This window comes from Xenopus laevis, chromosome 5L (genome assembly GCF_017654675.1).
Source record: "Xenopus laevis strain J_2021 chromosome 5L, Xenopus_laevis_v10.1, whole genome shotgun sequence".
Lineage (NCBI taxonomy): Eukaryota > Metazoa > Chordata > Amphibia > Anura > Pipidae > Xenopus > Xenopus laevis.
Genome location: NC_054379.1, coordinates 17,750,052 through 17,761,811, shown reverse-complemented (window position 1 = coordinate 17,761,811; position 11,760 = coordinate 17,750,052). Strand labels below are relative to the sequence as shown.

The 11,760-nt window shown below is 41.6% G+C and overlaps 1 protein-coding gene and 1 long non-coding RNA gene across 3 annotated transcripts; one reads left to right on the top strand and one right to left on the bottom strand.

The window, feature by feature from the left end:
• Positions 1–870: 870 nt before the first annotated feature.
• Positions 871–8,508, bottom strand: srp9.L (signal recognition particle 9kDa L homeolog). Of its 2 annotated transcripts, none has more exon segments than NM_001093291.1 (3): positions 871–1,545; positions 2,266–2,334; positions 8,417–8,508. In NM_001093291.1, coding segments are annotated over 3 exon segments (261 nt in total). In that variant the 5' UTR covers positions 8,489–8,508; the 3' UTR covers positions 871–1,425.
• Positions 8,509–8,651: 143 nt separating this feature from the next.
• Positions 8,652–11,479, top strand: LOC121393606. Its single transcript, XR_005961184.1, has 2 exons — positions 8,652–8,771; positions 11,022–11,479. It is a non-coding gene; the product is annotated as an uncharacterized LOC121393606 (long non-coding RNA).
• Positions 11,480–11,760: the final 281 nt, after the last annotated feature.

Genomic DNA, 11,760 nt, shown 5'->3' with positions numbered 1-11,760 from the left:
TTGATTACTGCAACTTACTCCTCACAGGTATTCCAACAAATCGCCTTTCACAACTCCAATCTGTTCTAAATGCGGCTCTAGACTCATTCATCTATCTCACCGCTCAACATCAGCTGCTCCCATATGTATGTCCCTTCACTGGCTCCCAATCTCTTCTAGAATCAAATTCAAATTACTTACACTCACATTCAAGGTCCTTATTAATGAAGCCGCTCCCTATATTTCATCTCTAATCTCCAAATACTTTCCTTCACCCAACCTTCGCTCTGCTTCGCCTCACTTCTCCGATTCTCGTCTACAAGACTTCTCTCGGGCTTCTGCTTTTCTCTGGAACTCTCTGCCCCGAGCTGTTAAGACTTTCTCCTTCTTTCCAAACTTTCAAGCACTCCTTAAAGACCCAACTGTTTAAAGAAGCTTATTTAATGTACTTTAATTCAACAATCATTGCGGTATCAAATGTATGTATCAAATGCTGTACCTACATTATGGGGCATATTTATTATGTTGTGTAAAATGAAATTGAAGAAAAAAAATAAAGTAGTGTAAAATAAATGGCGAATTCATGAAAGTGTTATTTTCTGCCCAGATTTGCCCATTACTTTACTCAGCGGAAGAGAAAAGAAAAAAAAAAAAGCTGGTGATGTATTATCCCAACATTTTTTTTTCACCATATTAATAAATAAAGGCATAACGTAAATTATAAAGGATAAAGTAAACCAGGAGGCAAAGGATAGAAGTGGGGGGGGGGGACACAGACCTGATATGGAATAACGCAGCCTATTTGAACATTACAGTCCTAATGGCACAACGCACAGCGAACATTCCAGGATTCCTGGGAGAAGTTAAATGAAAGCACTTTTGAAAGAGGTGTTAATTAAAAATAAGTTTATTAATGTTCAAGCCTCTTTTCAGAGAAACCATTGGGTACATTTAGACTTTCCTATTCCCTCTCCTCAGCAAGGTCGATTAGTCAGGCATCCCTCCTGCAGTTTGCAACTACAACTCCCCAAATAGGGAACGACGGGAGATGTCATTCAACAGCAGAAGGGACGTCCCTGCTATAAACACAAGCAATTAAGCAGTTATCAGTGACGACTAAGGGAATTTATTCTATTGATTTCATTTTATATCATTTACCAATTAAAAAAAAAAAAAAAAGTCGGTCTGTGAAACGCCGAATACATTTGTAGTTTTGGAAGAATTATACGTTTTCCTTAATATAAATCCCAAACAAAATAAATAGAAGCTTTCCACTGAAAGCACAGCACTCTTTTGCCTCTGTCTGAATTAGCAACTCCCTGCGTCTGTGTCAGCTCCGTTACTCCAAATCTCTCACTGTCCCTTTATTTTCAGTCTTTATCCCCCCTCCCTCGGCCCCGGTGTAATGTGACCGCCACAGTCCCTTCTCTCTTCAGTTTCAGACATTTAGTCCGTTTCCATGGCAGCGCTGCGGGATTCCCTGGCAACCATGAGCCGCATCAGCTGACTGTGGAATTTCTCAATCTTCTTGACGTCCTGAGCCTGGTCCGTCCTATACAGTAAGCACTGGAAATAGAAGGGGGGGGGGGACACTGAGTTTAGACGGTCTGATCTTTCAGCCTTACAGAGGATGGGAACATTGCCAAAGAGGTGACAGACAAACCGACACCAACATAATGTTAGAGGCCTCTTAGGGGGGAAATTCACAAAAAAGTGGTGATACAGAGACAAAATAAAAGTGGGGATAAAAATGTCAGCTTTCCCACCAAATTCACAAACCTCTATCTCCACTTTTGTGAATTTGTCTTTCGAACAGACCGTATTAATATTGTCTTTCACACAACATTTTAACGACAATAGTACTTGTGTCAACATAAACGATTATTTGTGCGCAACATATATCCCCAAAAATGAGTCTGCGTTGGAAAGAACCGAAATCACTGGCGGTAAAACCAACAAGTCACCAGAAGTTTCCCCAAAGGCAACCCCGGAAGAATGAAGCGATGTGCTGGTTTTAATGCAGGCGATTTCAGTTATTTCCAATGGAGCCCGCCCAAAAACCTTCCAGATATCTATTGAGCACGTTTGAAAATCCGATTGGGCAAGGACCCATCAGCACTGTAATACAAACCTCAACCACTAGATATATGTGGGCCCAAGTATTATATCCAACCTCACTATACGGAGCACATCTCAAGGTGTATGGCCAACAATACAGCTCAGTCCTGCAGCCCATCAGCACCGCATGAGTGAACTCAGAACATAAGGCAACGGGGTTTTACTTACCACTACATCATCTGTTACTTTAATGCAGAGGTTCCCCTCACAATGTCTGTATTTCAGCACAACACGAACCTACAGAGAGAAAGAAAATGATTGGTCAACGTGCCCAAGCATGAAAGTACTACCATTACCATTCTCTGGTGCAACTGTGCTATTAATTGTAAATAAACAAAAAAAAACTAATTTAACTACTTTGCTCTCTAGTGGATCCTTCATGTGTATAAGAGAAGAATACAAAAAAATTCCATAGCGCAACACTATTTATTAATAAAAATGTAAACCTTTGCACTCACATTTGGTTTTATGAGGTTGATAGGCTCAGAGAAAAAAATATGCGGGTATATAAGATATGCTGCGGGTAGAACGAGGAGAAAGAAAAACACAGGCTAATGTCCCTCCTTGGATTTTAGATATATATGGATATAAACCTGTTTTTTTTTTTTTTGACACCTTTTGTCTGCCTTTTGCTTAAAATCCTGTGAGTGCCATCACTTTGTATGTACTTCTTATGCATGAGCACACAGATCTTGAATATATTCAGGTTGTGCGACTCATACACACCGTTTGATGTGTGGATGGATAGAGAGATATAGATATATATCGTATTATTCTATGGGACTTTTGTAAGCATGAAGAATCCACTGGAGAGCAAAGTGGTGAAATTAGTCTAAAGAGGAGAGACCCACCTGTAAATACTAAATGCAATATTTCTAGTTATGGTCTTGTAAGTAGGCACTTTGGTCAAATCGGTGAAGGTTCTCAGAATAAATATTGATGTACCGTCCAGGGGGGAAATGAAGGTTTCCTTGAGGAAACACACACAGTAAAGTGTTCGTTGAACACAGGGTGTTACTTGGAGAAAAAAAAAAAAAAACCTGGAACCTACTTCACTGTATTCTGTTTTTGGTTTCTCTACTGCCACAAGCAACCGATCCGGTTTTGATTTTTGTGACATTTTGTGTACAACTGGGAGACTGTGGAAGCTCGGCAAGAGGAAATGAAGGACTAGCTGACTTTATTTCCTTGATGTTGTTGTATAGTGTTGCCCTAACCTCATAACACCAACAAATCTAGTATCAGGGTCAACATAATTCCTATCCAGATGTGGCCTCTGTATAGCAAAGTACAGTTACAGTGTAGAAATAATGGGGGTCATGGAAGGAAAAGAAAAGGCTCAGATCTCCTGGATTAGTGATTAACACTGGCCAATAGGAAGTAGCCAATTATTCCTCATCCGACATTCTGCTTTCTCCTTCCATGTGATAACCGTTTGACTCTGGATTTCAGACACAGCACGTCTCAGCTGACATTACTTAAAGGGGTGGTAACTTTTATTATGTTCTAGAACGGCAAATTCTAAGCAACTTTTGAATTGGTTTTCATTATTTACTTTTTATAGTTTTATAGTTATTTGCCTTTTTCTTCTGACTCTTTGCAGCTTTCAAATGGGCGTCAATGACTCCCTTCTTAAAAAAAAAAAAAAAAAAAAAAAAAAAAAAAAAAAAAAAAGACACTCTAACACAGGGCTCCCCAACCTTTTTAACCCGTGACCCACATTCAAATGTGAAAAGAGTTGGAGCAACATAAGCATAAAAAAGGCCCTTGGGATGCCAAATAAGGGCTATGATTGGCTATTTGGTAGCCCCTATGTGGACTGGCAGCCTACAAAGAGGCTGTACTTAGGCACTGACTATACTAAGTTTTATGCAATTAAAACTTGCTTTGAAGCTTGGATTTTAAAAACAAGCACCTGCTTTGAGGAACCTGAGAGCAACATCCAAGGTGTTGGAGAGCAACATGTTGCTCACGAGCTACTGGTTGAGGATCACTGCTCTAACACTACAAATATATTGTTACTTTTTATTACTCATCTTTCTATTCAGGCCTCTCCTATTCCAGTCTCTTATTCAAATCAATGCATGGTTGCTATGGTAATTTAAACCGTAGCAACCACATTGCTGAAGTTGCAAAATGGAGAGCGGCTGGATAAAAAGCTAAATAACTCAAAAACCTTCAATAATAAAAACAAATTGCAAATTGTCTCTGAATATCACTCTCTACAACATCATACTAGGGCAGGAGAATGCGGATTGTTTCAGGCTGCCCTCTTTGCAAGCTCACTACCCCCCGCCTGCAAGAAAATGGTTTTATTTGCAAATTGTCGATAGACAGAAAGTTAAAGGATTTATTTTGTGTTTACATGATCTTCAAGTAGACTTATGGCATGAAGATCCAAATAACAGAAAGATACGTTAACTGGAAAACCCCAGGTCCCGAGCATTCTGTATAATAGGTCCCATACCTGTACTACAGCTCACAGCATGTTTTAACCCACGATAATATGTTAAAGTGCTGGGATCTGTAGTGAAACAACACAACGGCGGTAAGATTCCCTTTAGATAAAGAAGTAAACTCAGAGCACCTAAATGAGGTGAGAATGTTCTTTTCAAAGGGCAATGCTGCATATCTATTGGATTTATATAGGGAAACCCCAACTGGGCCACATGGGGGGGGGGGGGTATTAGCTCTGCTGAGAAAGACACTAAAATAACCCAGGATATGTTAATGAACACGCAGGTTGGGCACTAAAATAGAAACAGCCAAAGCATGCTGGTTACTGGCAGCCTTCATTCGACTAGCAATCCAAAAATCCGCACATTTCACATGCAGACATGTCATCTCCATGGCAACAGGAGAATTTTAATCAGTCTAAAAATAAATGTACATTCAGATTAGCCCTGTGTTTTGCTGCCTGCTCCAGACTGGCCTACTAAACGGCATTACTGCTCAGCAGGAGCGGACACTTTTACAGCACCGGGAATTTAGACTTAATTTCTCTGCCCTTTATTGGATCGATTTAATCACAACGTCATCAGGCTAATTATTTAGCAAAGGGCACAAAATAGACCAAAGTGTTAAAAGTCACTACATCAGGGTCCCACGGGTGACTAATAATGGACCAGCACATGGTACAAATAGGAGGCAATTCAGTTTTTTTTTTTTTTTTTGTTTTTTTTTTTTTTTAAGAGTCTTTAAATTAACTTTTAGTATGTTCTAGAATGGCTAATTCTAAGCAACTTTCCTTTCTATTCAGGCTTCTCCTATTCATATTCCTGTCTGCTATTCAAATCAAAGCATGGTTGCTAGGGTAAATTGGACCCTAGCAGCCAAATTGCTGAAACTGCAAACTGGAGAGTTGCTGAATAAAAAGCTAATTAACTAAAAAGAAACACAAATAATGAAAACCAATTGCAACGGTCTCGGAATATCACGCTCTACATCATACTAAAAGTTAAAGCAAAGGTGAACAACCCCTTTAAAGGTTTGCATCCCAGCAATGAGTAACAGGACCGACCATGGAATATTTGTGTTTCTCTTCTGGGTCAATATGTTCAGCCCGGTATTTCACAGAAAGACAGTTATACAATATATTTGTGGTAACCAGAGCCACAGATCGGTTTTGTGGGTCTGTATTTTATATAAAGAGTTTTTGTAGTGTCTGTGCTCTGACAAGGCTGCTACTACACGTTACAAAAAAGATCTGATTGGTTGCTATGTGTAACTGGGTGGATTTAATTTTAACATCTATATTAATTTAGCCACCCCATCTACCCTCAGCTCCTCTGGACTTAACAGCCTTGCCCTCTGCTTATACATAAAGCCATACATATTAGGGATGCACCGAATCTACTATTTTGGATTCAGCCGAACACTAGAATCCTTTCGCAAAAGATTCAGCCGAATACCGAAACCGAATTCTACCCCTAATTTGCATATACTAATTAGGGGTGGGAATGGGAAAACATTTTTTACTTCCTTGTTTTGTGACAAAAGTCACGCGATTTCCCTCCCTGCCCCTAATTTGCATATGCAAATTAGGGGTTGGTTCAGCTGGGCAGAAGGATTCGGCCGAAATCAAATCCTGCTGAAAAAGGCAGAATCCTGGATTCGGTGCATCCTATACATATAATAAAGTGATAACTTTTCATAACTTGTATTACAGTAGAACCCCCATTTTATGTTCCCAGATGACAAGCAAAAAACGCTGTAAAATCCAGGAAAATGTAAAACAAGGGAAATACACTATGCGGTGGCCCAGGGGCCCCAAAGGATTGGATTGAGCCGCAGACTAAGACGACCTGTCAGGAGAGTAGGGCATCAGTGTGCCAACATAGTCCTTGTCCTACAGGGTTTTCAGACATACCCTCGTTGCACAGGCTGTTGGGGAAAGGAGCACAGTTGATTGGAGATCAAGAAGTACATTAATTTACAGAGTAATTGTGAAAACCCAAACCCGGGCAATATAGGGAACTAAATAAATATCCAACCTGCAATGCACTCCCACATCTCTATGCAGCCTCCAACTGGCAGAGGATTGTGGGAAACGGCAGGAGACGCATCATTCCCAGCCTCATTTAAACAAGAAATCACGTAGCCATAGCAGTAATATTTGGGCACATGATCAGTGAAATGATCTGCCACTTGGTCTATACTGCTGCCTGTGTGCTGAAGTGTTAGTAATAGACACATAGTGATGCGCCGCTCTCACATACTTCTTTACTTCACTGTACTGGCACGTCACTACGTCTATTGCACCTTCAGCCCTAAAAAAGTTAGAGAGATCGGCGCGTCACTTCATGCCAGTACGTGTCTATTACTAACACTTCAGCACACAGGCAGCAGTATAGATCAAGTGGCAGATCATTTCACTAGTGTGCCCAAATATACAGTAACTGCTACGCGATTCCGGATTGCTCAGAGCTTTTTTTTGTTCTGAAAGAAAAACTGCCTCCATGTTGTACTTCAGCCGCCGGATGAAATAAAAGCCATTTTTCTTTTGAGGTTTGAGACTTTTGCTCTCCTGACAATTACTCTGTGGGAACCTGTCACACGGCTGATAAGGACAAATAAAGCCAAGGATAAACGTGGCCTAAATTCATGTTTTACAACAGTCGCTGTACCACTTACCCCAGCAGGTAATGCCATGTATTTAAATCAGAGGTTCACAAAACCATAATTTACCCCCAAATTTACCCCCCTCTGGTGTGCGCACATATGGACGGATGAAGTTGTATTGTTCTGGATACACTACTAGGGATCAGGTCCGGACTGAGAATTAAAATAGGCCCTGGCATTTCAGGTACACAGAGGCCCAATCTATGAGGCAAAGAGGGGGCTGCAGGGCCCCTGGGAGATCTGGGGGAGAGGGGGATGTTGAGGGAGTTACAGTATCTGCTCCATTATAACAGACTGGGGGTACAGAGATTTTTTTTTTTTTTTTTAAAGGCTTTTTAGTGTACAAATTGGGTTACTATTTGGCTAGTTCTTTGATAGTCTTTGAAAAGTAACCCGGGGGGGGGGGGGAATGACAGCTGCTGATTGGGTGGGGGGCAACTACACAGCTGCCGATTGGGGGGACTAGTGATGGGCGAATTTGTTAATTTCTCAAGAAATTTGCGAAACAGCGAAAATTCACAAAATGCTGCTGGTGAATCATTTTGGACGCCTGCGCTCATTCGCCTGCAAAAATGCCAGCGTCCATTTTCGAATTTTCACTGACAGCTGCTGATTGGGGGGGGGCAGTTATACGGCAGCCGATTGGTGGGGGCAGTTACACAGCAGCCGATTGGTGGGGGCAGTTACACAGCAGCCGATTGGTGGGGGCAGTTACACAGCAGCCGATTGGTGGGGGCAGTTACACAGCAGCCGATTGGTGGGGGCAGTTACACAGCAGCCGATTGGTGGGGGCAATTACACAGCAGCTGATTGGTGGGGGCAATTACACAGCAGCTGATTGGTGGAAGTTAGACAGCAGGCCTAGGCCACAATAGAACTAATATAGTTGAAATTACTTGTTGCTGGCTTTAATGGACTCTGGTAGGACACATTCAGTCTGTGAGGGAAAAGTCCACCCTCAAAGCCTGACATAATCCCTCCATCTGTTCCACTAATACAGCTCCCAGGAGTCTCTATGGAGGAACTGAAACTCTACAGCCGGGGGGGGGGGTCACACACATCCCGGGGCCCTGAGAGTTTACTCACCAACATATTACTTTGCAGAGAGCGAGTACAGCGGAGACTGAAGCACATAACACTATCAATGGCTGCCCCGGTGTAATCACAAAGAACTGTGGCGACATATTCCCGTTCCTACCTTCATGGGATCGGCCTGGTAAAGCTTCTCGGCCGCTCGGGTGAACTCCTCCCAGGTGCGGTAGTACGGCATGGCGGGAGGCAGCGATCTAGGAATGAGTGGAAGGCGAGACACCGGGATCACACATCAGCGTTCAGATTCTGCACCTAATCGCGCTTTCATTGGTCAGCTCAGTGACCCGTGACCAATCAGCGGCAGGCGTTCTGCGTGGCGTCAGAAACACTTCCGGAGTCTATGGTTCAACTTCCAAGGCTTCAATATCCGACGTGATCTCTAAGCGGTAGACGTATACTGGTGAGATTAGCGCCCTCTAGTGCCTGGAGGTTGCAAGCACCTGTATTGGAACAAACAGCAGGTAATTACAGAGCCCAATAACAACTAAATATTCCATTCTCAATGTAATTTGAGCGGTTTCAGAAATTGGTAAATGTACATGAAACCCCAACATTTTATTGAATATCATTATTGTATTTATCCTGCCGTGTGTTCTGGGTTATTATACATGGAATTGCCATCATACCTCCCAACTGTCCCTTTTTTGGAGGGACAGTCCCTCTTTTGACAGCTCAACCCGCAGTACCTCATTTGTACTGGAAAGTCCCTATTTTCTCTGCACTGAACAGCCAGAAAAAGAAACAAAGTTTCTAACTTAATTGGCTTTTAGCAGAGAGCCCAGAACATCTAACAGGTGCAAATAAGATATTTTGTAACAATTTTGAGACACAAAAAAACAGTTTAAATAAGGAGAAATATTTTCAAACTTTCATAACCTGCCAAATTTTGTAAAATGAACATGGTAATTAGGGGGTGTGGCCACAGAAAAGGGGCACGGTCAAAAAATTGTTGCGCTACGTGCGAAAAAAAATTTTGTCCCTCTTTTTACTTCCAAAATGTTGGGAGGTATGTTATCCTGCTGTGTGTTCTGGGATATTATACATGGAAGTGCCACTGTATTTATCATGCAGTGTGCTCTGGGTTATTATACACGGAATTGGCTCTCATTGTTCGGGTTTCAAACCCTGCTCTGCACAATCAGGAGAAATATACAGACTGGCAGAACTCATATGCAGAGACTTCCCAGACATTTCCAATCTGAGACCTTCAATGGGGAGGCATCCCACCCTATGCCCTAGGATTGCTTCCATCTATGCCATAATGCTGCCGAAAAGCAAAATTAGCACTTTGTTGCTGACCCAAGGGTTAAGCTGACATCTGCTTCACAGTTGGGGATTGGATGGCTTGGGGGGGACACCTTCTGCCCAGAATGGGAAAGTCTGCAACCTGCCTATTTGCTACTGCTTCTGCGTGATATGTTTTACACTTGTTTCCTGTGTATCATGTAACATCAACTTCAGTCATCCAAATATGTTTCTGCAGTTAAAGGGCATGTAAAGGCAAAACATTAAAATCCCATTTTTACTTTCTTTAATGAAAAAGAAACCTATTTCCAATATACTTTGATAAAAAAAAAATGTGTACCGTTTTTATAAGAAACCTGACTGCATGCAGTAAAATTCTCCCTTCATTTACTGCTGTGGATAGGAATTGTTAGACGGTCCCTAACTGCTCTGCAGGGAAACAATCATACTTATGAACAGCAGGGGGAGCCCCCGCCTTATGTCCAAGCCATGTAGAACACAAGCAGCTTTGTTTGTTTCCCTGTAGAGCAGTCGGCGACTGTGTAGAGATTTGTATTGGATTTTATTTTTGCCTTTACATCCCCTTTACTGTTTCCAACTCCAGCTGCAGGGACAAAGATCATGGAGCCAGATTTAAACAGATAAACTGGGATTCTAATTGGAGGATTATTTTGCTGCAGCCACTGGTTCTGCAGAGTTGGAGAAAGTTTGTATTAAACAATACGAAAACTATAAAATCCACATTAGATTACATGATAACACAGGACCCAGTGCAGTCTGTATATTCTGATTAATAATCAGTCATACTGTATCGGCTTCTGGCAGATATTATTTGACTTGTGCTGTTTTGATAATTTATGACGATCCCTAAGCAGCCCAGGCCACACTGAGCATGTGCACTGAGCATCTTTTGTGTGTTAGTGGCACTGCACATGCTCAGTGAGCTCTGGGCTGCTGGGGAGAAGCTAGGGGTTAGGTTGATGCTACAGGGCTGATTATTAATCAATTTTCATGCTGCCATGTAACAATAATCTGAATGAATCTGGGATCTAAACCCAACAAATGTATTGATGTAAGCCTACTGAGTAGTCAGCACTTTTGCAATTCACATTTATTTTCTATTTGTAGTTGTTTCTGAGATATTAGTTATAGACCATTTTCGACTGCTTATACCAGGCGTTTCTTCCAGCAGCTCATAGTGAAGGTCAGAGTGTCAGCAACCCCAAAAGTTTATGTATATCATGTGTAGTCAGTTAACTCTCTTTATTTATTAAAAATCTGCATAAAAAAAATCGAATTATAATGATAATTTCATGATGATTAATGGTACTTTTGGTGTAACTAATACATTGTCCCTGCTTTGTTTTAAAGGGGGACGTAAACCCCAAAATAATGAAAGAAAATGTAATTTTTTCATTCATTCCGTTCATCCTAAATAACTTTTTTGTTGCTTTTTTTCACTTAAGTTTGTCCCTTTTTGCAAAACAAGCAGTTCCATCCCTCTCCACACTCTTTTCATCACAAAAGCTTCCATGCCCGCGTCACTGAGATGCCAAATGCCACTTTCCTGGGGCTCAGCCACTGCGCCTTTGTTAGGGGATTGCATGCGAACAAAGAGTGAATAAACAGCGGTTTGAAAATAGCTACCTAAGGGAAGGCTCTTAAAGGAGCCCCGACGCTGACTCACAAAGGGAGCTCTTGTTCCTGATTACTTTCTGCAAACTGAACATTCCCGGCTCACGTCATGCCGGAGAGTAGAAATTCTGGGAAAGCGGCCAAATTTGGAAGCCCAGAATCCGTAGGACCCTTCTCTGCGGTTAGAGCGTGTCCCGTGACATCTATTCCCTGTCTTGGTTGCTCCATTCCTGGCAGGAGAGGGGTTAACAGTCTAGATATGTAATTAAATTATGGTGCTTATAAAATATTCAGATGTCTTATAAATTATTTACGGCTTTTCATTTATTTTGTTGAAGACTGCATAGAATTCTGGCCTAAATCTCATGGGTAATGTTTTTTTTCCTTCTCCAAATCACATGGTAAATGTAAGGAAATAGCAGCAACAATGGGGTGCATGTCCCAGGCACAAGCAACAAAGGACTGGAACAGAATTCATTATTTACTTTTCTGCTAATTAATTCAAAATTGTTCTGTGTTTATGGGAGGGATGCCTCTGTTGCATGGTGTAAATGTAGAGCCATTGTGCTT